At 41.2% G+C, this 26,011-nt stretch overlaps 1 protein-coding gene across 1 annotated transcript in view; it reads right to left on the reverse strand.

The window, feature by feature from the left end:
- Positions 1 to 26,011, reverse strand: part of LOC118333712 (adenosine kinase-like) — a 101,249-nt gene that overhangs the window by 64,067 nt on the left and 11,171 nt on the right. The window contains exon 4 of the mRNA XM_035669482.1: positions 22,796 to 22,874. Coding sequence (XP_035525375.1) covers positions 22,796 to 22,874 — 79 coding nt within the window. The remainder of the gene's footprint in view (positions 1 to 22,795; positions 22,875 to 26,011) is intronic.

Here is a 26,011-nt window from a genome sequence, read left to right on the forward strand (position 1 = left end):
ACCCACCCAACACAGGCCCCAAGGGCCCCAGATAGCTATTAATTATGACATCTCATGGTTGCAAGGAGCCCCACTTGGGGAGCTGACCCAGGCCTGCTCCTCAACATCCAGCAGCTGCCACTCTTCACTATGGAGGCAGCCGCTTCGCGTGGCAGCTTCCAGGAGGGCAATTACACAGCCCAGATGAGATGAGGCGGCTGAATGTTTGGGACTTGAGCGCTCAGACTGCCATTAGCACTATAAGCTATTACATTCCCTCTTCTGCTTTTTTTTTTTGCTCCCCTCCCTTCTTCCGTCTCCTCGCTCACTTGCTGCTGTATATTGATGAAGTGGTAATGGGACCTCTAGTTAGATATTCCTCCTGTAAAAACATTGTCTTGTTTCTAGTCTCCCCCAGGGGTCAATGTATTCTCCCGGAGTTGCTGGGAATCATTTCTGCTCTATTAATGATGCAATTCCAATGCAATTCAGATCTACTGAAGACGCTGCACAGTGGGCTTTTGTGTGGAGTTGATAGATGACGCTGTGTGTTATCCTGCAGCTTGACAACAAAGTGGTGCCTTCTGCACATCACCGGGAAGCTGGTTGGCCGTCACTCCAGTTTCCACCCTCTCACACTGCTCAGTTCATCCTTAAAACAAGGACAGAGGAGAAGTCTCCATTCTCCTCGCTTCACCTCACCAGCGGGGTCCTCTTGAGAAGAACATGTCCGTGCCTAATGATGGTCACATTAATTATAGGCTTATCAACCCCGGCAAAAATTCAATAGGGCTATTTATAGAGGCCTAAAATAGCAGAGGGCGAGGGTGCTGCACACCGGGGTGGCCTGTAACAGCCTGCTCTCACTCCACAGCCTGTCTTTTAGAGCTAGAGGTGGAGGCTGATATCCGTGTTGTTGTTTTTTTTTTTTTACTGTGCAGTTAAAACAACTAGCAAACATCTGTCCATCAGGACCTGTCATGGTGAGCGCTTTTATATAAAGCACGGTGGAGCGGAGGGCCTTCACCACAAACGCTGACATTGATGAGGTCTGGCAGCTTCCATTAAATCACTCTTTCCTGTAAAGTGCCGGGCATCATAGCAACCGGCCGAGGATTTTTCACTCAATCAGGTAACACACAAGCCACCACCCCCCCTTCACCCTCCTCCCTGTCCTCTCAGGGGCTGGAGCCTTCTGGTCAATAACTCCAATCAGTTCAATTTCATGCACAGTTAGCCATGTTGGGGTGCTAGGGCACTGTTCGCGTCGGGGTTGCATATGTTGTTGTCGCTGTTGTTGTTTTTCTTTAATTTTTTCTCTTCCCTGGGAGGGTTGATAAGTGGGGTGGGGACCTGTACTGTGTAAAAGTGGAGACTAGCCAGGGCTAGCATGGTTGTTTTAACTCTGCCGCACCAAAGCGGGCTCCCTGCCAAGCCATTAAAAGTCTCTGTGCTCTGCTTCAGTGACACAGCTAAAAGAATAGAGAGCAGGCGAGGGGGAGAGCTGTAAATGATCAACACGATAATGAGCTGATTATCAGTCAAAGGCATGGATAAGCTCTCTCTCCAGTAATTTCCTTTCAGATCAGTCAACCACATTCTCCTCTCTGCAATCAACACTCAAAGGGGAGGCCTAACATGTAGCCCAATGGGAATCCGGCCCAATATCAGCTTCAAATATCCAGATCCTCGTTGTTTCTGATCAGTTCCTGGCTCGTCCCTTGCTGACACAACAGCGTGGTGGGGAGGCTTGTGTATCACTACTCAAGTCTGCTTTTGTAAGGGTTGTTTCACAGTTGTCGTGCGGCTTTAGTCTCTGGCTGCAGGACAATATAAAACTGACTGATGCTCTAATGATGTTCAAATGTACTGTGCAATCTGCATTTCCTACTGTTTGGGCTCTACATTAGCTCAGCATTAGATTTTAAATTTCTCTTGCCTTTAAATTCCCATTAAATGGGGACTTTAACTTGTTGGAAAAATCAGTTCAATGATGACCTCATGCACTAGTAGGTGTGAGTCCAGCAAATGAAGCAATCACAATTTTTTAACAATCACACTCTTCAGTTTTCTTTCACTGTGCTATGTCCCACCACAACAACCTGTTTCTATGGGAATTAAATCATGTTAACACGAAGTAATGATACAAATTCATGTATCATTAAGTCTGTTTGAAGGTGGTCCCCGTTTACATCCAAACCAACTTAACAATGTAGGAATTTGTGCCAGTGCAACCGGAGGGAGACGGGGATACATTTCCTCATTAGTTAGCTATTTTGCATTAAAATATTGTGCAAATTCAAATCAATTTGCTTTTCCATCAACTACTGTTATGCAAATAGACTTGACGCGACAACAAGATTACATAATTAAGCGAGGACCAGTAACTTTGATGATGGCTTTTCATAGCTGATTACAATTTAAGATGGAATTTGTATTGTGCATGTGATCTATGCGTGCTGTTCATCAGCCACTGGGGATAAATGGGGTGACATGTAATAGGTAAGATTCACAGACAGATATTGCACTTTGTATTCTTAATATTTCAGGATTTCTGGTGGAGGCATGAACTGTAAGAGGAAGCAGGAGTAAGATCCACATGTTGTTGTTTTTTGCCTTTAATAGATACTTAATGTATTGTATTGGTGTATGTTTCACATAAGTTACATTTGTACAATCAGTGCTCATTTTCATAGTCCATACAATTATGTGGCATTGAGGTTATTGGGAAATCAAGTAATAAGTAACAGCTGGTAATTGTCACTTTCTGGATTTTATTTTTCAGAACAGAAGAGAGAGGATGCTACAAGTGAGAAGGAAATAAACAGTCTATACTAGACACTAGTACACCACCCCAGGGGAGTGATGTTAGACGAACACAAAACACCAAAACAGACGAAGGCAGCTTGCGTGTCCGCACTCACACGTGTGTCACAGACAGGCCGGCGGGCGGTGAGGTGACAGCTCTGAGGAACGGCCCCCGATGATAAGCATCAAACTCGATGACGTGCTGACACACTCCATAGGTTCTGATGTTAAACACGACAAGAATGTCCCCGACAGTATCTCTGCACCCTCTTCAGAGAGCTATCAAAGGGCAAGTTCAGTGAGCACACAAAATAAACCCTTCCACAGACACACACAGACACACACACACACCTCCTAACACATCTCACTGCAGCATCTTCGCACTGCATAGGAATCAGGGATGTGTCGCTGTCCCCAGGCGGCAAGTTTATCTAAAAAGGAAACACCTGATTTTTTTTTTCTTTTTGGCTCTTTTTCATTCCTTGCCTCCCTTGTTAAACACACAACCTTGATTTTGTTTCTGTTGCCTGGGAGGGGTGAATTATTTACAGGATAAACAAGGTGATGTTGTTTCAGTCAGTCAGAGCCAAACTCCCCTATCGCAGCAGCAAAGAGGCAGACGGGTTTACCTGGCAGGCATGAGGGGCTGAGCTTGGATACAGAAGCCGGGGAGCAGCTTCACAATGGCGGCCCGTTCAGTGATACCTTACTGAGGAGAGGGGGGGCGGGTTGGCTGAGGAGAGAAAATGCCTCCACACCAGATTCATGGGCTGGGACTCCCAGACTGTTGTCCTATTTATCTGCAGAGACAATAGTGGCTATAAAAGCACATGAGCGTGTGTGTGCATGAAGTGAAGATGGGGGTTGTTATTAAGTGATCATAAAGTGGCATTAGTGTTTGTGGGGGTTTGTTGCTATACAAGGTTCCGACGGAGAGATGATGAGGGACCTTTGCAACTAAAGCCTCTAATCCTATCTGTGGTCCACGGGCTCCAGCTGGTGGGAGTGCAGCTCTGCTCGGCCCCTGCACAGGTGAATCGGTTCAGCCCCCCCCTACCGCAACTCCCCTGTATGCAGTATGGCGGATTTGCACGGTGCTTTGATCTCGTGGAGGTGGCAGCGCCCCCCCTGGATACGGTGACAGCGCGGGTGATCCGTGTTACCGAAGAGATTTTTTTATTTTTTTTTTAAACATACGCCAAATGAAAGCCCCAGTTGAGGGCTTAGCGCAGGTCAGGCCCGGCTAAATTTAATGTGACAGTGCGGAAAATTCACTTCAAAACATTAGCTGCTGGGAGGAAGTGGGCTCTAATGAGTGTTATGACTGCATTTTGTGACATAATTTACCATCAGCGGAATGATGATCAAGATTATTCAACAGAAACTAACCATCCAGACATTATTAACCCTAATCTCCTAGTTTATCCATTGTTGGCTCACTGACACACTTCTATATTGCTAAGCAGTACGTTGGACCTATATACAGTAGGTCCCTGAACATAAGCGGCTTAAAACAAGACTGCCACAAATTCTCTTAATGGTGATCAAGCTGCATTATTTCAGCTAGATGCTTGTGTTTTGAAGGAAACCAGGCTAGCAACAGCATGCGCTTCACATTCATCAGAAAACAAGCAGACGAAACAACCGTGCTCCCAGTGTGACCTCTGACCCCGTCTGCACTTTTGCTTCAAACTGACTCACATTTAACACACTGGTTTACTTTGACAGCGACACAATGGGAGGATATGATTCGGCACTTGGCGCAGATCGAAAAACAACATTCCTAATGTCTTTACGCACTGCAGCTAGATCACACTTATCATATTACTCATGCCTTTGTGTCCTTTTCTGCAGGCAAAGAGGTTTCTCTTCATGTTACCAGCTGGAAATATCAGTGATGAGCTTCTCCGCTTACTAAGCTCGCTGGTGTAAAGGCAGTTTGTGTGCAGATTCTGTGGCCGGCTGGCTGCACAGGTAAGCAGAAAATAGCTCTTAGCTCCGGCCTGACCTTGAGAAGGATGCCATTCAATCAGTGAGCTCGCTGCAGTAAAGGCCCTATCATTGCACTAATAGACTGAATCTTCCTCTCTGCCCGGATCATGGACAATGCATGGATGGCTTCCTCCTGCTTGGCAAGTTAAAGGGGCAATTGATTCGATAAATTAAACAGAGAATATAAGCCATGATGAAAGAAATACTGCTGTTGGGCGGGTAGAGATTGAACTTGTGTAACAGTCTGCACACCTAATTTAATTTTCCGTTTATAGACATAACAGAATTGGATGACGGCAATTGACAAAACAGTTAAAATGCAAGACTGAACAGACTGTGCTCATGTTCTCATTGCCAAGAACGAACATCAGAGGTGGAGAGAGTGTGTGGAGCGCTCCTTATCTACACCCCATCATCCAGCTGGAAGCAGACAGAATCAACATAATAAGCAAAAGATTTAAGAACAGTTGCCCGCTTTGAACTTTGAGGTTGTGCGATCAAATTCCACCTTATCAACCGGCAGCTTAAACAAGTTGTGTTATTTTTCTGACGGCTTACAGAGAGAGGGAGAGGAGGAGAACAAGCTGGAACCGTCATAACTACTGGCTGCTGCAGTGCATCGTGACAAACAACGGCGAAAAAACTTGGGATTTATTGCTCTGATAACCTTCCAGATTCCTTCGGCTGGTGCTGTATGCCAGACAACTCCGACAGAGTTATGCATCATTAATCCCCATGAACACTGCCAGTGATAAATAATGCTGTGCGTCCCTATGAAAAATAAGGCAGTTATTACCAAACCATAAAGAATGGTATTCGTATCATCACTTCAAGCAGATAATAACGTGAAGATACGATGTTTCAAGGATTCAAAAGCACACTCACGGTGACAGTGAGCTGTATATTTCTGCTCTCATCTACAGTATGTGCCTGTTGGAAAAAGAACTCCCTATAAATAACAGCACTTGAGCAGAGTAGATTAAGGATCTTTATATCAATGTCATAATGCTTGCAATACTGAGCAGACACTCAAGCTATCAAAAAGCATTTAATACATAATAAACCAAGGTAAATAATGACTTAGCTTGTCTTTCCAATCATAACTAGCGTAGTAGCAAATAGCACATAATCAGTCAGTACACAACAAAAACACGTAACCTGTTGCTCGACATTTCCCACAAAGAGGAGCTTATTTCACTCATCTGATCATTTCTCAAGGCTCAGACTTGAATCCAGTCCAATAAACATAGTAATACTATATCCCCTACAGGTGTAAATTCTTGGTGGTTAAGCAGTGCAAAGAGAAACTAGAAGGAACTCCGTTTGATACAGAGATGTTTCCAGCACCAGATGCTGTGGGGCCCTCTCTTGTGAGAAGCAAGGCGAAGATCACTTACTTTCCTATTGAGAGTTGGAACATAAATTCAAACCCTGCAATAAATCAAATATAAATTTTCAGCTCCCCTCACTTTCCCGGGAACGGCTGCAATAACAATGTCATTCGACTCTGCCTGGTTACCATTAATGCTCTGGATTCTATCCATGCTAATGATTTGGTCCTGTATCCTGTGCGTTTTACAACAAAAAGAAGGGAAATATTACTGACCTATTTAACGCTTTGCAGGTTAAGAGAAGAAACTAAGGTCTGTGACAGATGCTCTTTACATATACTGTATTTTCAAACTCCCTCAAAATGGATTCTCCTTGCCAGATATAACACCCTGCGTGCCAATAATGTTAATATACCGAAACTCTGCGGCTGCAACTTTCACATTTCTAGACAGCAAAGTTTCTGAGCCAGAAAAGAGGACAATGCACTCCAGTTAAATCTAACTGGAGTGAAAAATGTGATTTCTATTTAGATATTGTTCTGTGTGCCAACAAGCCTTTCCTTCTGCCAAAAAAACGAATTCGATCTCATTCAGTCTATTTTCTCCTTGAAATAACAGTCTCATAATAATCTTTATAAACTGAACGTGAGCCAAGACTGATTCACCTAACTCCCATCCTACACTGAATATTTACTGGAATGGCCACATATCACCATTTGAGCAGTTTCCATAACCCAAATATATACAGTCTAGTATCAGAATCCAATTCATACTGTATATTTGTTTCGCACAATGTAAACAGACGTTTTAATTCCACTGAAACCATAACCCCAAAAGTGGAGCACAGGGAGTCGATTCTGGTTACAGAGACTGTTTAGAGAGAGCCATTCTGGGTGAAGCACACTTTACTTTTTAAGCAAAAAGCAAACCAATTTCAATGCAGCACCTGCACCCTTCTGCCCTGTTGGCTTTGGCAAAGAAGATTCACTGAGTTTTCAGCCAACCCTACACGGCTGTGTGCCTGTAAGAATCTGCACTGACAGAAGGCTTTTAGAGAAGAACCAAGGTCACCACTACAATAAAACAGCACAGAGGATCCGCTCAGAGCCAGAGGGAAGTGCTGTGTCTCTCTCACACCCTTGAAATAAAAACCAATGAGTGCAAAAGGATACCAAGTTCAATAAACTTAACTTCACTTTGTAACCTCTGCGAAAAGACTAAATAAGCAAAGGCTAACAAGCTGTGGTTGTTCTCATGGTTACACATAAGCATAAACCAATGTGTGTATAGAAACATTTCCATAATTGCAACATCAATCATATCTCAAGAGTAATGGCAACAAGAAGTGTTAGTAATAATCTCACAAGCTAGTGCTAGACATGCTAGTCTCTCTCAGGGGAAATGTGTTATCACACAGTAGTTTTCTGCTTTAAAGTAAATATAGTACTATACATTGTAAAATCTTGTTAACAGATTTCAATGAAAGCCAGGGAACTACTACTACGCAGTCTTTTGTGCATATTCAGGAACTTATGGAGTTCTTAAAGGATAAGGGTGATGCTTTTCTATGTTTTTGGTATTGTCAACAAATCCCATGAAAAGACCAAAACCAATAATGCGTAAGTCCATCTCCCAAGCCCATAGGTTCCTAATAAAGATGCAAATCTTTAGCTCACAAGTATGTTTCTTTTTTGCTAAAACAGCTTGGCACAAGTTTTTTTTAGCAAACTCAAAAAGGAGAAAATAGTCAATTTGTTGGGTATTATTTTCTGTAGCAAGTGAGTAAAAGAATAACCCAACAAAACTACAGTTTTCATTGTAATGAAGGGAAATATCAGCTAGTACATCAGTTTGGCTGATTTATGTGCTTTTGGACTATAATGGAAGTCTGCCAGACTTTGATTACACAGACAGTACTTGTTAGTACGATCAGTTCATTGTTGGTTTTGATCTTTTCGTGCTATTTGTTGAGAAAAATAATCACAAAGAAAAATACAGAACAGCAATAATTCAATAATAATTCATCAACATGATGGAACATTCTTGCTACTTTCGCCTGATTTATAGCGATGCTGATCCAGGTGCAGATAACATTTTAAATAACACATTTAATAACACACTTAACACACATTATTCAAATCATAATATGCCTTTAATGCCTTTAAGTGATTTTAATAATACATGTTAAGTGTTAAATATTATTTAATAATTACAATATTTTGGCACTTTACCAAGGCTTGGCAGGGCAAGTACTTTCTAGTTTTTTTTTTATTGCTAACCCTATTTCAGAGAGGTTAATTCAACTTTATGGTAGGTTTAAGGCTGTAATTTGCACTTTTGCATCTTGTATCGCAATGCACAGGGGTTTCTATTCTTCTGGTCTCCCAGTGTAAAGTATGTAAAAAAAAAACAAGTTAAGTATATCACTGTATGTATGCGTGCACGCAAGGAGAAGATTTCTTTTTTATAATTGTTAATGACGGGAAAGCCCCAGCAGGCTTCTTTAAAAGGTTGTCAGAGAAATCGCTAACAGCTGCCAGCCGGAGGAATTCAGAAATGCCAAACCAGCACTTTGTGATTGGCATAAGGAAGTTACACCCACTTTGTAATAATATGTTTCTCTTTGGTGACTTGCCAATTGGGCTGCTGCCAATGTAGACATGACAGACTGATCAGATCATTCTGTACAAAAATATAAGGCCAAGGAAAACTAATTATTTGTCTGAGGACAAGGTCAGGTCGCTGTAAAGCTCATAAATACAAATGAGATGTAACCTATAGGACAAATCTAATAATGGTGACCACTCAAAAAGTCATTTTGATGAATAAGCCTTAATTATAGCTATTTGCCTTTAAATTCTTTACACACTTACAAATGTGTAGCCCTTTTGACAGGGTAATAATGGCATGCACAAAATCATGGTACAAATATTTAAAGTTAATTCTTAATGGGAGCAATTTTATTTTATTTTAAATGACTAATAACTGATTATGTTACAGTTAAGCAGCATGATAATTCACTGCTATGCTGCTATGGTGACTGTAGTGTTTTGGAGAAGTAAAGTCAAGCAAACAAAAGGACAAAAATCCTTTCAGAAAAAAAAATTAGCTCAACAGACTGACTGTAGTCGTACATCTTCCTTGACTCCACCACACCTGCTCAAGTCCGTCTGTAATAACCTGCTCTGTCTGCTCTGCAGGTGTACTCTGGGTATTTACTCCCAGACCCATTTACCACAAATACATGCTACTGTATGTTATGTTCCTACAGCAGCCGTGATTCTTCTTCTGTCTCCTCACCATCAATCCACTTCCCCTCGCAGTCCCAACCTTGATGATACATTTACTTTCCATAAATCAATTTTTGAAACTCAGCAATTACCCCACACCACAGGGAGTCAGAGGAAATCTATAAGTCAGAGGTCCTGAAGATGCTCAATAGTCAGTTCTGTCACTTCCTGTCCAACCTGCTTCAAAACACAGTGATGGACCTCTGTGGTAAAGCTAACACAGGTCAATAATAATACAGGTCAATAAAAACATCTGACTAAACACAAGTGCACGAGCGGAGACGGGGGCAACGAAACAAAGAAAAACAGGAGAGCTATGCTAACACCTGCATTGCTGTTACACAATGTTCTAATGTATGCAAAGATTTTCACCCAAGCTGTATATATAACAAAGATTTGATTTGTTTTAGCACCTTTCACATATTCTCCACCACTTCACCAGGAGACTAGTAATTAAAGACTGAATAAAATTACTATTATGTGCTTTTTGATGGCATCTTTAAACCATTAAAAAAAAAAAAAACGAAGCCTTCAAGACACACTCTCCAACTTTGTTTTGAAACATGAAAATTCTGACTATTATTAGTTACAGCCTACAATAAGCTGCACCAAATACTTTGTCCCAATTTAATACTACATACTAATATGACAGAGTATGTACATTATACTAATTTTCATTGTCTACTGTTTGAACAATTAGTATATTAAGAAATCAATGTACTCCTCTGTTTTGTGCCAACAGGAGGGAATACAAAAAAACCTGCATAAATAGACGTCAATCAAACTGGAACTTTGGAATAACAGTGCCAATTAAACTTCAGAATACTAAAAAATGTTTTTCAAAAGATTTAATGCTTCATTTTGCAGCTGTCTCACGGCCATCTGAAAATCGTTTACATTTTGTTTCAGCTGTGAGAAGCTTCTGTTTCCAACAATGTTCGTGGACAACATACACTCAAAAATCTTTTATACTCAAAACCTGCTAAGAGTAAATAGTATGGAATTGGTACACAGAGTCTCTCCAGTGTTGTTGTAATTCCTGCTGGTTGCAGATAGGGGTCAATAAAGGTCATAGATTACTTAATGCACCTTTAATAACTTTTTAATGTATACGGCTGGCAGTATGACCACAGAGTGACATGTACAGCTGAGGTACCTTGAGACAAAAACTCATATGTGATATTCTACTGCTCCTCCCACCGCTCCTTTAACAGCAGCTTTCAAGAACAGAGATTTAATTTCTTTACATGTTTACCTTTGTTTCATCCCTACCTACCCCTCCCCTCCCCTCCATCATTCCCCTTCTCTCTTCCTTCCCAGGAGACAAAGCAGGCAGACAGCTCTAATAAACAGTGGTGTGAAGCCTTACAGTGACGGCGTATGCCGAGGCAGCCGATGTGATCAATTATCGGGTGGCCGATTCTCTTTAATTAGAGGGTTTAAGTATTGAGTTAGTCTGGGTGGGAAGCTGAGAAGCAGCATGTAAACCAACCTCATTACACTGCAGTGATTCACCTCCCAGGAGCTGTGATCCACGCAGTGTTTACACCATACATTTGTTTCTGTGGTAACATATCGAGTGGAGGAATGGCTCAGTGACAGACCCAGTTTTTTTTCCCCTCCTCTCCTCTACTCTCTCTCTCTCCATTTTCTTTCTTTCACTCTCCCTCCCACTCACTGCTGAAGAGGCTGTCACACTGGTTTGCCTTTTGTTGTGGAGAGTCTGGAGAGGTAGCACAATGTGTCCTAGTTAAAGCAGTGCCCCATCTGCCCGGCATAATTAGACAATTATGCTGGAAGGATCCGTCATTAATTCCTTTGTGGTGGCCAATTTCGCACCACAAAGAGGTCTCAGGTTTAGTTTTTCTTTGCAGATATCTGTTCATTTACCCTGGCCCCTGTTATCATCCTCAAGTATTGATACTGTGGCAACTTTGGGCAGGAAAATATTCTCCTGCCAATATTGACTGGTTTGTACTGTTGTAGTGAAAAGGCCAAGGGGAATATTGGCTGCTGTCTCGTGCTGAATAAAAACAAGCAGCTAGGAAACAGCAGAGCGAAAACACAGGCAGACACACAACAAACAACCGTAGTTAATGTATTGAGGTTAGATATGAAATATGTATAATGTGGAATGATCGTAGTGTTGCATTGTGGGGTGTATAGATAGACTAATCTGAGCAAGAAAACAAACATTAATTTTAAAATCCCAGTTTGACCTACTAAAACACCACCAATTAAATCTGCAATGTATTCATTATATTTATGTCAGAGGGATGAAATACAAAACTAACACTTAACCACCACTTTTTTGTGAGGTCATGCTTGCCCTATTGACGGTTTATGACAATATGAAAAGTATTAGCATGTTAACAAGCATACAGCATGTTAGCATGCTATAATGAATGTTAGTATTGTTAGATAAATAGTATAGTGACATTCATGTTGGTCATTTTTTTAAGTCATATACTGATGAACTTGAACACAATGAAGTGTTGGAGAGGTGGAAATTTGACCTGTTGGTGGCACTAGGTGAAAACAAGATCCCCATCCTGTATTGTCCGTTGCAATCCACTTGCAATTACAATCCCTAAATGTACGCTGGGAAGCTTAGCTAAAAGTCAATTTCTCATCTATTAGCAGCTAAGACCAAGACGGGTATGAAACATCAATGAACAGTGTTCTTGAGACACAATGAAAGATCAATGGTGCATCCAAAATCACTTCCTATTTGCTACTACTTTAGAAAAACCTATGCAATATATAGTTCCATAAATGGAATAAAATGTGCAGCATTTACACTACTTTTAGCCAAGAATCCCATTATGCAACAAAAAGCCATTGCTAGATGTGTTGCACCTGTCACCTCAATTTACTGCTCGCAATAAGAGCAAACTGTTGATTTTTTTTATTTAAAGAAGCGTGCACAAGTGAAGGAGGGAGTGATTTCAGACACAGCACCAGACATCACTTCAACCCTGTATTCAACTAAGCAGCCTTTATACTTAATTATATGGGTCTGGCAGACTGAAGTTCCACCTCAGCGTTCTACCTGTTGTTTTGGAGCAACCTGCTGTTTGTAAAAGTACAATTTGTAAACTCCCTATCGAACATATGTGTTGTCACATTAACTGTTTCACAGTTACACTGAGTAACTCAGCTTGACAGAGACATGTGGGAAGATATCTTACAATGTAACTCAAATCTGATTAGAGCAGTGATCTAATCAGCCATGAATTCATCTGTGAAGACAAGCAGGCAAGAGAAAATCACCGCGGAGAATTCTGTATAATTATCAAAAATCTCACAGCGGTACATTAAAATTCTAATTACGACATATTATCTTAATTGCTAAGGAGATGCAAATCAAAACAAGGTTAACGCTGCTCCCTTAACATGCAGGAGAACATGTGGTGGGAAACTCTTCAATATTCACTGAATCAGCTTGACTTGTTCGACATGAGAGGCTGTCATTTTGTAATGCTTCCCCCTCTTAGGGGCGATAATCCTAGCTGAGAGCACAAGCAGCAGTGGCGCAGTCGTGCAACAATAAGACAGAACAAACATCTAATTGCTGTGCATTCATTTCCTTTTATTGTGTCAAACAAAGCTGGTGACAGCTCGTCGCAAGCCAGCTCATGTTGCTGTCCGGAGGAAACCGTGTACCTCCAACGCTTCAGGAACTAAGAAAAACTGAGTCATAAACTGAGAGACAATGCATTTTGTTTGATAATCTAAAAGGGGGTTGTAACCCTTCAACTTATCTGAACATAAAACAGATACTTCATTTTCACTCTTGAATTGAAATGCTGCAAGAGAAACATCCATGTCTAATGTGCAACAAATACAAGAAAAAAAACAGAGAAAAAAAAGTTCTAAAGAAACTGCAACTCCCATGGTACACAACAAATTGCTTGCCATAAATTGTATCTGACAGGTGCACACTGTAACTCTGCAGACATAAGACAGCCGGATGACAGCAGGCACAAGGGGTAATGGTGAAAGGAGAAGAACATGCCATTGAACATGGATTTATGAGCAGGTCCAGACTGAAGTGATCCATCAGTGGTGTCACATGGCATCAAACGTTGTCATGTTTGGGACACCTTTCGATGAGGCTTCACCGGTTTCAATCGGTGCCAATGCTCAAAGACAAACGGGGTGAGATGGGAAACAAGTAATTTGCTGCTTTTTTAGCAGAGTAGAAGTCTGTTACCACCCACAAATCCAGTGCAGTCTCTTAATTGGAGTAGTTATGCTTTGATAGAGAGCTCCCATGTCTCTGGAGGTTCTTGCAGTAGGCTAATAACAGTATGTGGCAGCTTTAAACTAACTACAGCCATTTTTGAAAACATCAGATTCCTGACAGAAAATAATAAACTAGAGGTACCCTATGTTTTCACTAAAAGATATTGGAGTTTCTCTACCAATTGGCTTTGGGATGGTGGTTACCCACATACTGTAAATTGAGTTTCTCTTTCTCACTTTCTCCTACAAACACACACTTACAGTGCAAACACTTTCCCAGACACAGTCCTTTCCTCGCTGGACAGAAATAAATGGAGACCCCAGGAGTTCCCTTTGGCCCTGGCCCTTGCAGTCTATAACAGAGCCGACAGCTCCGATCACTCCTGAGAAAGCAAAAGCTGCTCGGGGATCGCTTTACAATTCTCAGGGGCTCGAATAACCTGATCTTGAACTGATCCCGTGCACTGATCCTTTGGTATTGGGTTAGGAACGTGTGAAGGGGCCTGTTGAATGAGCTTGCTGGATATCAACATCCTCACTCCGTGTTGCTCCAGCCTGGTAGATTGTTTGACTTGATTAGTCTCTGCCCGAGTGTTAGACTACCCAACGCCAAGCCCTCCAGACACTGGTATCAATGTGTCAGAGGGAAAAGTGCTCTCCCCAAGTCTCAAGGTGGAGCCCATTACCCTGAGTGAGAGCACTGTAAGTTAATAGGATTTGCTCCCGATCAAGAGACTGAGCTATTTCCTGAGGCTGTTACAGGCCGAAGCACAAAAATAAATGTTCCTTTATTCAACACTATTAAGCGTCCCCCCTTCTCCAAAAAACTCCCCACCACCAGCACCAACCACTCTGACCCCACCCCTCCTTTTTCTCCTTGTTGGAATATCTGTTTTTACTGCAGGAGGTTGTGTTCTCCCTCTCTTGTTCTCGTTTTTTTTTTTTTTCTTGCTCCCAAGCAGCCAGTAAAAGTAAAAGGTTGGCACTTTTTGTCTAAAGGAGCCATTTGTTCAGGTGAAAATGAAACTTGCATGGTAAGCAGAGCCAGGCCTGCGGTTGGACAGGGGCAGAGGGGATTCCAGATTAATCATATGGACTATACAGCATGGGGATATTCATTGAGGAGTAATTGCCAAGGGGCTTTATGTAATGTATTCTCCCCATGAGGTAAAACCTTGTAGCAGTGAGAAAGGATAATAGAGTAAGAGGATCATATAAAAATGTTTGCTGCTCCAACCTTTAACTCAGAGCTTAACCCTGACCTCGGATAGTAATTACAGAGTTAATTGCCAAGTGATCTGAGGAGGAAGCTCCATCCAGCTCCTCTGCAGATGTCAATTGGGCTTAAGAGCCTCCTTCTAAGGTAACAGATCATGGACTTTCTTGTATACTTTAAGGAAAGGGCAATTAGCAGTATAGGGTTAAGTAGTGTTTAGTTTACAGCAACTAGAGCTGGCCAGTAATTTAGTATTATCATTTATCAACTTTGAGTGAAATCATATTAGGACATTACACATTTTTATTATGCATAAATCTGTAATTCAGTTTTTCTTTTAAAAAAGGACCATTGCGTAAGATTTAGCAACATCTAGTTGTGTGGTTGCAGACTGCAACTCCCTCGCTTCACCCAGGAATGGCCCTACCTAGAGTCAGTGTGTCCATTCTGGGCTACTGTTTAAACATGGCGGTTTAACACGGCAGCCTCCATGAAAGGCAACCTGCTCATTCTAAGTTAACAAAAACTATTCTTATTTTCAGGTGATTATATACCAATAAAACACCTATAAATATTTAATATATAAAATATTTCTGCCAATAGATCTTATAAATAGTATAAATATTACACGTTGGATCTTTCACATGTCCAACCTTATTCCAAGATTTGTACCCCCTTTTTTTCAAGCTTTGTACTAAAAAACTAAACTATTGTATGCAAACATTGGTGAGTACCCTCGTTGTCTTTTTTAGACTTAAAATAATGTTATTTTATACATTCTGAAAGAAAATGGACCTTCAACATGGCAGCCTCCATGAAGGGCAACTTGCGGCGCCTGTAGATACAAAAGGCAAATTTTTTTATTAAATTAGTTTACTCTACTAATCACTTCAGCATCTTGTTATTGTTTTATCCAAGTGTCTAAAAAATCTAATTAAAAACCAATGTCATTAGTTAATGAAGTTTTTGTTTTACGCATATAAAGAATTTGAAGATGATGTTATTTTAGGTAATTTCGCATACAATTGCAATATTGTGAGATAAAATTCTTCTATTTATATATTGAAATGGATTTTAACTAGGTCCATTGGATAATACATCATTTTATCTTTATTTTTTCAATACTATGTTCATTGGCTTTTTGTTCATTTTGAAAAAACCGAACAAACAATCATAAAACCCCTCCCTTCCATCCCCAATAATGCAACATCCTCTTTGAATAGAGAAACTTAAACATGACGTTTGTTCTTGTGTTATTTTACACAGAGCTGTAATATATAGGGTTAGGGTTATAAAAAAAACAACATTGGTTATCAAAGTTTGTGTGTCATACATGTGAAGAGTCTTCTGTCATAACGTATAGCACGTATGGAACACACCTATATGTTGCATTAAATATGGATTTCATTATCTTATATGTGATATATTTACATCGAAAAAAAATAGTTAATATTGTGAAATTGATTTAAGCCATACTAGTAACCAGTCATCCTTTGGTGTGCGTGGCAACACACAACTCAAGTTTTGACAACTTAAGATAGACAATACAGCACAGCACAGACTATATAATAAGCCTCTGAGTGAAAAAAAAACAGACATATTTCCTCTGGATTTGTTTAAAACCTTAAGAGAGAATAGAACTGGTGCATTTCACCACAGATCTGAGCACAGCTCACTCAGGAAACCTGAATGTCTTCAGTGAGTCAAATAGTTAAGTTGAGCCGGTGCTGCCATAAACCCGGTGGGAGAGCTTGGAATAATCTAGGCGATGTTAATGATGCAATTTATATGTGAGGGGACCGGTGTTTGGCAGGCTCTTTCCGTCTGAGCGGGCTGCACAACCCAGCGAGCTCCCAGCACCCCCTGCTAGATGGAGGGGGTGGAGTAGGAGGAGGATGTCAGAGCCCATGTGAAAAGAGGGAACGAGCGAAGCACTGATAAGAGCCATTACTATTAGTGTCTGTCTGTCACCTGCTGTGCGTCATCCAGCCTTCTCTCTCTCCACATGCGCCCCCATCCCCGTCGCTCCATCCCCATCCGTTTTCCTGAGGCACATCACTTCAAATTTGCACTCACCTACACATTTTCCATCCTGTCACAGATATACTCAGTTGGCTTGAAAACTGAGCCAAGCTGCACTCTGAAAACTACTGTGAGCTTTGTTTCAAAACAGTTGTGAATTAGTGAAGGTGCAGACAGCTGCCAGCATTTATTCGATAAACAAAATAGCTATAGATGGATAGCTGAATTGGCACAAGGGGACGCAATATTCTACACATACCGTTTCTCAGTTTTTCCAAGCAAACACAAAGCCTAATTTGGTATTTCATTTATTACTTGGCACAATACTACAGCTCCTTAAACTTATGAACTCGGGAGAAATGAACAGTAATTGCAGGCTGTTCTTTATTTTCTTAAAACCTTTTTAACCAAAATATTTAAAGCTGTTTTTCTCAGTTGCTATGCAACACTTCAACCGCAAGAGTGGGAGCATGCTGAGAATGTGCCAAATAAATGCTACTGCCACAGACATTCTGCGGGGAAATATGAGAGAGGGGCATCGTTCACTCATAATCATACAGAAATGTAGAACAGTTTTGTAAAATGCACAATCATCCTTTCATTCATCAGTTACTTGACCCGTATCAACAGATGATTCCAACCAATAGTTTGTTTAATGAACCATTGTTTACAGTCTGAAAGGCTCTCACACCATTCCACAGCCATGTGAGCTGATTTTTTTTTTTTTTCATCGCCTGTGCACCAAACACACAAGTGCTTGCTTTCAACTGTAGAATACAGCGACGTGGCAGGCGAACTAAGTGTCCTGTGCAAAATATCATTCTGTAATTTGACATGAAAATGCTGCCAGATATGTAGACTACTGTCTGTTTCACAAGTCCTTTTAGATTTCACTCAGAGCTCGCCTGAAGCCCGGGCAACTGTACAACAGCCAAGCAAAAAGCAAGCAAGCCAATGGTGCAGCCTTTCTTCCTGAGCCTGGAACCAAGGACTTAAAGCAAGGACACGTTATGCAAGATATCACATTCAATTCCACTGCCAGCCTCTGAGGCCAGATGATACACATTGAGTGCGTCTGTCTCTCGAGCCCTCAATGTTAATCAACACTCTTTCCAATGCATACTTATGAGTTACAATCTACTCCCCATGTCTTCCCTTTGGCAGCTTAAATTAAGTCGCAAATTTGACGGCAAATTAACTTCAACGGGGACGGTAATATGTCACCTATACAGCAATCTGTGCCATTTCTCGCCGGGGCAACACAAATCTTGTGCATCTGAGAGGAAAATTAAATCAAACAAATCATTTTCGTGTGAAAGTCAAATTCGAGGAAACACAAGAAAGAAGGCGTCACGCGGCGGGGCCATCGGCTGTTAACAAATCCCTCTGATGACAAAGCCTTGCATAATCGCCCAGTCAACCTTTATCATTGTGATCACAGAGCTTGAGATTTAATGCATGCTGGTATTAGCTGTGACATACAGTCACAATACAGTTGAGGTGGGAGGAACACATGCTCAGACAGTGTGTGTGTACGTACATGTGTGTGTAAAGGGGAGGTGGATGTGGAACCAACAGAGATCTCCCCACTTCATCATTGAGTAAATGGCACCACAGACGTGAGCTGCGACTTCACAGCTGCCTCATGGCGGGTGACATTGAAGCCCACGCATGAACACATCGCTCATCAAAGCGAATGAGGCGTTCTTTGCTTCCTCTCCTTGTGCCGAGGAAAACAATGGCAGCCCCCCTCAAGAGCGCACTTGCACACCTGGAATGCCTACAATGAGTGGAGATGGGAATGAAAAGGGAAAAAAAAAAAAAAAAATCCATTTGGTTTCATGCGTCTCTCACAAGTAGCTCAACAGACTGTGACCTTCTACTGCTTCGTAATGGGAAGGAAACGGCAAGACCCCGGTGCCATAAAACGGCTCAGAGCGGGTGCTAACAGTGGTTCTGCAATTAACCTGTCTTAAAACAAACAAGAGGCTTTTGCTTTAACAACAGGCGCATACTTGAGAGGTTTGATTTCTGCGGCGTGAAACTCAAAGGCGCACCAGGGTTCAGGCTTTAATCGGTCATTAGAGTGCTCATTTCGGCACAGCTGCGCTGAGATCTATACTGCTAAAAGCTCACTCAACGTGATCAAAAACCAAAACAAAAAAGTCAAAGCTCTTATGTAGATCCCAGCTACAGAATGATCCACCAACAAATGTCTCAAAAGCCCTCCAAGTCTCTTCACAGACAAAGAATACGGTCTTATCACTAATCTTAAAGTGTTAGAAGAATGCAAGTAAAAAGCAGAAAGCAACAGAAATATTGTGAACGTACATTTTAGCACACAAGCAGATCCTCCTGAAAGTTCAGTCACATAGTTTGAACACAAAAGCTCCACTCTTTCTCCTTAACTGTCCTCTTTTCTCTAAGTGGAACCAGACGCAGGCATTTCTTCATTTAGCCCATTCAAATGGAGGCAAGTTGCTGTTCTTTATTTATTTAACAAAACGAGCTGTAAAAGCCAAACATTAGGTCATGGAATATTTTCAACCCGAGAAATAAGTCAATGCCTTCAATGTGACATCAAACCCAGTTTAAGTATTGCCCTACAAAATATGAGCTGGTGAGGACCTTTTTCGAAGTCAAGTAGTGCTGTGGGATTTTTCTGTTTTTTAAATACAACTTTCAACAGTGTGGTGCACATGCGTTTCCAATTAAGAGCTCAGAGCCAACATCCAAGCCTGGGCCCCATTCACCCCTTCCACGATTGACCAAGTCTGAGGAAATGTTAAACAGGCATCATAACCATAACAGAGACGGCATATTTTTCAAAAGCCTTTACTTTCCAAACAATAATTAAGACATCACAGTGAATTGATGATACAGTCTGCAAACATCGCACAAAATCTAAATAAAGAAAAGAGAACATACTTAATCATAACTTTTTTTGTGACGCGTTCACAGCTAGGGCACTTAAACATAACAATTTGTCCCTTTGGTGAATGGGTACAAAGCGTGCTTACAGTGCAAAGAAATAAAATATGTCAATGCTGTTGATTTGTGAGGATCATAATGAGAATGCACGGTTTACACGAGGCACTCAGAGTAGGATCTACTTGCCTGGCAGCAGCAATAACTCCCTATGAGCCTGTCTCTGCTCAGACTTCAATCTCTGGGCCCTAAGGAGCTGTTGGAGGACTTTGATGTTCTGTCTAAATGAATTGACTGTGCTTCTTGATACAGCCCTCCAGTCAACTGACTCCCCCCACCGATTCTGTCACCTGTGATAAACACCATGCAAGCTCAGCGGTACCAAAATCTGGATCACATGCTCAGAAAGGCCACTTTTTTTCTCCCTTCGACTTTGTAAATGACTGAAAAAAAATATGATTGTTGTTTCCCGCCGTGCCCTATCTGAGCAGAAGCCCTTTGAAGTGTGAGGCAGTATGTGAGCAAGCAATGCTGGGCTGGTTTTTGTTACCTTACAGCCCTGCAACATCCAGTAGGTGAGCCTTTATGTTGGATGCCCCTTCAGGGCATGATGTTTGTTAGAGCCTGGGCAAAGGCAACAACCTCTAACCCACTTCTATCATTGCTTTTTTTATTTTTTCTTAGGAATCAGAGCCAGAGAGCTCTGCATACTGTACAAGCTTGCAACTTCACTGACATGATCCAAACAAGATCTAAGGCTTATTGAGAAGCACTGGTGCACAGCTAAGGAAGTTCATATGTGTTAATACATCTACCTTGGGACTTCTGGTTTGTGACAGTGTGTGCTTTGAATATGGATAAGTAGTGTAGTGTGTGACATAATGCATGGGGGGGGGTAAAGTCCCAGTGCTAAAGATAGTACTAAGTGCAACCAATCAACGGCTAGCAAACACTGCAACGGACGATTTCGATCAAAGAGTGGGGCAGAGACCGTGGTTAGAGGGAAACAATACTTATCCATCTAAGCTTCAGCTTGGTCAATTCTCATTTGACTAAATCCAATTACCATCGATTCTGCATCTTCTTAAAGCCGAGGTTTAGGTTTTCCTTGATAGTGCAGAAATCTTAACTCGGATGAAGCGGCAGTATTTAACCTATTACAGCCTCCGATGAAGCGGTTGGGTTTTGGAGGAAAGTACGAGTTCTACTGGCAAAGGCATTGATCCTCCCACACTCTGGGTTTTCCCAGCGTGTGCAGCGATTCTTGTGCAAAGCCTCTGAACACCTCTCTCTCCTCCAGCAGCGATGGTGCTCCTGAGCAAACCTGCCCTGGATCGAGCATCTCATTTAGTCACTGGGCCCTTTGATGTGGATTCAGTGCTGCAGTGCATATCATTCGTGTTTGAAGGTTCAGCTTCCACAATACAGCAGGGTTTGAAGTTTCACATATTGCAAGTGCTACAATGTGATAATCTGGGAGCCGGTTATGCATTATACATTTTTCATAAAAGAACACCATCACCTGAAAGTGAAATGTGGAAAAGTCAGCGCTTCAAGGTATATATTGACAGAAACTGTTTCTGAGACTTCTGGGTGTGGGACGAAAACACTCTTGTTATCTTGAGCATTTCAGAATCAGCTCTACATCTTCCCTCGGAAGGGGGTAAATATCCAAATAAACAGAGTAGAATAACATTTGACTGGGGTCTGCCATGCCATTATAAGACAGAATAATTTAGTTGACTGAACGTTTCTCACAGGGCACAGAGGCCATGACGGTTCTTTCTCCAGCAATGGCCAGCAGTAAAAAATCTATCTCCATCTGATTTCACAAGGGAGTTGATACGCAACTTGGGGCACTTCCTTCAGTGTCTTCTTAAATAAAACATGAAAAAATCCTTGTCAAGGTCTATGCCTGACCAAACCGAATGTATGACTTTGGTTAGTGTAATGACAAAAAAGGAGCATTTTCAAGGCTGTAATTGACTCAAGAGGAACCATCAGTTTTTAAAATCAAACTGCATCAAGCAGACAGGATTTTAAAAATAGGGAATGTTATTTCCCACAGAATAAAATTCAGTTGGCAATTCATGTCTGTGAGTGACTGAGGTTTATGTTAACGCCTCTGATTGTGATAATTAAAGAGTGTTTGTATGGAGGTGCACAGCTCTGCGTGTCTTTTTAAAAGGATGCTTACTGTCTCCAAAGCATGGAGATGTTGGCAGCCCGAGGGCCTGCCAGCTTTTCTATTCCCTCTCTCTGCATCTATCTTGTGCTAAATACACACAAATAAAAATGCACACACACACACACATAGAAATACCAGTTCTACACACTGTACTGACATGTACAAACAAAAACCCGCACATAAGAAGGAGTTGGCGCTTTCACAAACATCAGCCTCTCAATTAGCTTCTGCACTCATTTCTTCTCGGAAGAGAATTATTTTTCAGCTGGGTGCTTTTTCTTTGTTTATTGTGAGCAGACCAAAGCCTTATCAGGAGCTAATCACTGCATGTCAAATTCAGAGACTCACTGCAGTCACTTAAAAAAACTATAAAGGATTCAGTGAATAATCTGCTCAAGTTCAGATTGCCATTTTAGATTTGGACAAACACCAATTTCTTTTAGATGCTTAAATCTGTCTAACAGCCAGGGAGAAGATCAGCATTTGTTTGATATAATTTGTTGTGACATGTTAATTGCATCTACTTGTAATTCTCTCTAATTGATGTTTGATATGTCTCAGGAAATTAGGCCAACTAGATAACACTGCAAATATTATGAATCCTCCCCGCCTTTCTCTTTTCCGTGGCAGGTCTGATGGATTCACAACACCTAAAAGTCTAATGTGTCAACATGCTGTGCAGCTATGCTTTGTATTCCCAAGGCTGTCAGGCTGACAAATCTAAGGTTACAAGCATACCACTGTATATTCAAAACACATTCAGGCACACTGCAGAGGGCCAGAGAAGACTAACCTGAGCAATTTTCACTGAGTTTTGGGTTGAACCGCCGGCATGGTATTCAACTTTGCTCCTCTTGACAATTTCGTCAAACCTGAAACAAAGAGAGGTACGTGACTCGTTACAAAAGACAACATTCAATACTAAAGTACAAAGTGAATTAGACCAGACCTGCCCATAACAGCTTAGTGTAGACACCCAATACAACCACCTGTAACATGGGCAGACTACAGGTTTCTCAACACTTGTCACATTACAACATGTTTAGGAGGAGTGAGGCATAAGTATCACAAATTAGGCAATAGAAAATCCATCAGTAGTGGTTACACAGGTGCAGCTAAAGCGACTGAACAAAAAAGAAAAGAAAAATAATGTCTCAAAACTTTCAGATGGACGGCTGTGAAATTTGGTAAAGACATTTATGGTCTCCAGTGAAAAATCCAAATGACTCTTTTGATCTCTCAAGCTTTTTATAACTATCAACATGTCATGTTTTCCACTAGTTCAACACAGGATACGATGCACCAAATTCCAGTGAGTGTCATTTGTAATATGAACCAGACCAACATAGCATGCTGAAACACTAATGTTAGCGTCACAACCTGCTCAAGTGCACATACATCTTAGCAGGCTTACATAACATACCTTAGCCAACATGCCAATGTACTAAAGTTAGCATACCAAATCCCCAGATATAAATAATTAAGTTCTGCATGCTAACATGTTGACATAATAAATTTAACATGCCAACAGAATCTTTGCACATTATCATGTAAAACTTAAAGCTGCACCCGTTGATATATTTTCAATGATCTGATAGATGACCAGAGTCTGCAGCTCTTTTAGCTTATTGTTTTGGTTTTGTTCAGTCTCATTGCTCTCATCACAACATGTGTTCAGCAAAAAAAATCTAATTTTCCAAGCACTATGTAAATGTCACACTGACAAAGTTAACATCTAACTGGTAAACATAGTGCAGCATTTAGCAGCTAAAGAATCAGATATTTCTCTCAAGAATTGGTGGAGAGAAAAACAAAGCTAAAATGACAGTGAATATAGGATTTACATTCAGGGCAGACACTAAAACGACCCTAAATGACTGCTAATGATTGCTCATTTCCCGCACTCTCAAGCACGAGACATAGCGTTCAGGTGTTACAGCTCGCTGTATGTGGATATATTTTTTTATAGTTTTTTTTTTTTTTTCAAATGTTTTGAGCTACTCTGCACCCTTGTTGAGAATTACTTGTTGAAGTCATCAACTTTCTATCCCAGCTGTAAAGAAGACAGCAGTGGGTCAACTGCAATATAATACATTTGAGAAGAGCATACTTTTTTTTTTGCAATACTGCTTAAATAGAAAAAAAAGGCATGAAAAAAATGCAGCGAGTAGACGCTGGATTTTGTTAAATGGGATACTTGACCACAAATGTTGCCAGAGATGAAAAGAGGCAGTTGGGGTCTGAATGTCAGCTTGATAAAAGCAAAAGAGGAACATTGTCCACACATGGTTGTAGTTAGTCATATAGTATTAAAGCAAGATGAGCAAGAGAAAGTTATTTCTGACGAACTTGAACTGCTTCCTCAAAAGGGATGCATAAAATAACATACATTTCTAATTTTTCACTTGCCAGAGATAGGCAGCTATTTTGTATTTTATATTTTATAGGTGATGTTTTCAGAGCAATTAGAAAAAAACAAGCTGTACAATTTCCTTGTGCGCAAACCCTCATCGCCAGATAAAGTGTTTACGGAGAGACCACATCTGATTAAATGTTTGATGTATGAACCATACAGCAAAGTTTAGAAATGACTGAAATAGACTAAACACAATGAGTCAAGAAAACAGACATGACATTGGGGAACGGGGGAGTAAACAATTGCTGAGTTTTTCAAACCACAGGAACACCCTTGGGTCTACAGTGAAATACTGACGGCGGTTTTATCATTCTTGTATTTTCCCCATCATACTGCCATTTCATACATCAATAGCATCGATGCATAGGCGTAACATAATGCAAAGCTGGGCTACGCTGCGAGATAGACTCTTTATCTGAGGAGCTGAGAACATGAATAATGTGTTTTCACCACATCGTTCATATAAACAACCTCCCAGGGGGCTGGCTACACAAACGTGTCCACCCTGCTAAGGAAATTGACCTAACTGCAGTCAAGATGATACGCCACATTAGGAGGTCCTTGGCTTTTTTTTTTTTTTTTTTCCCCTCAACCGTAAATTGAAGACTGTCCATTTGTAAGTGTATTTAGGGAGGGGAAAAGAAAATCCAATGACATGGTAAATAGTTCAAGGTGCACCATACCATTCCCACTGGTGTTGTATGTGCAATTCCACCTTAAATTAACTGCGAAAGAGGGGTTGCTGAGAAAATGCTTGAGTGTAATCCCAAGGGGCGCTGGTTATGTAAAGGCTCTGCTGCAGAATGTCAATGCGTTCCCTTCTTAGGATTAAAAAAACATTCTCAGGGGAGGTCAAAGGTTGCACGTTTTGGGGTGGCGAAGCAGAATTTTGAAGTTGAAACTAGAAATATGTCGTGTCTATTGCATGTACCCACCGCAGACAGGAGGAATATGTATGCAAAGTGCATCATGGCTTACCAACATATGTCAGCCAGAGGTGTTCAATACTGCAGCACAACCTGGTTTAACTAAGCATGGCCAAATTTTGAGCGAGTGTGAAAGTAACCTTTACTGCTTCAAAGAAAGTCTGCATATCATGTCTCAAGGCAAGGGGGTCTACCCAGGGCAGAATGTTCCTAATAAAGAAAAAAAAAAAAAAAAACTTTCCATGCAAGTGGAAAATATGCTAACCGGGAAAAAATCCTTCCTGAGACACCTGTTATGACTCCTTGACAAAGGAAGAATTTGAGCACTGTGGGTGTTTATAACATGAAGGCAGCCGAGGGACTCCAGAACCCATTTCAAATAGACACACAGCTTCAGAGGATTTGAGCTTTTTTTTTTTTTCTTCCTAGAAGTATTTGCTCCACCTTTCAGTGCAGACAGCATGGGGCCCTGCTCTTGGATGCCTCGAAAATCCCATCCGAAAAGGAGCAGCTGCCTCGAGACCTTTACACCCTCAAACATCATGTGATCCCATAGTAGTGACACCGTAAACGGCCCCCTTGGCCATTTAGGAAGAGAAAATCCCATTCCATCTACTGCAGTCTAAGCTCACTTGCTGATGGGAGGGAGCAGAGAAAAAGAAATTGT

The sequence above is a fragment of the Morone saxatilis genome, unplaced genomic scaffold (assembly GCF_004916995.1).
Source record: "Morone saxatilis isolate NCDOM2014 unplaced genomic scaffold, NCSU_SB_2.0 Contig1, whole genome shotgun sequence".
Classification (NCBI taxonomy): Eukaryota; Metazoa; Chordata; class Actinopteri; family Moronidae; genus Morone; species Morone saxatilis.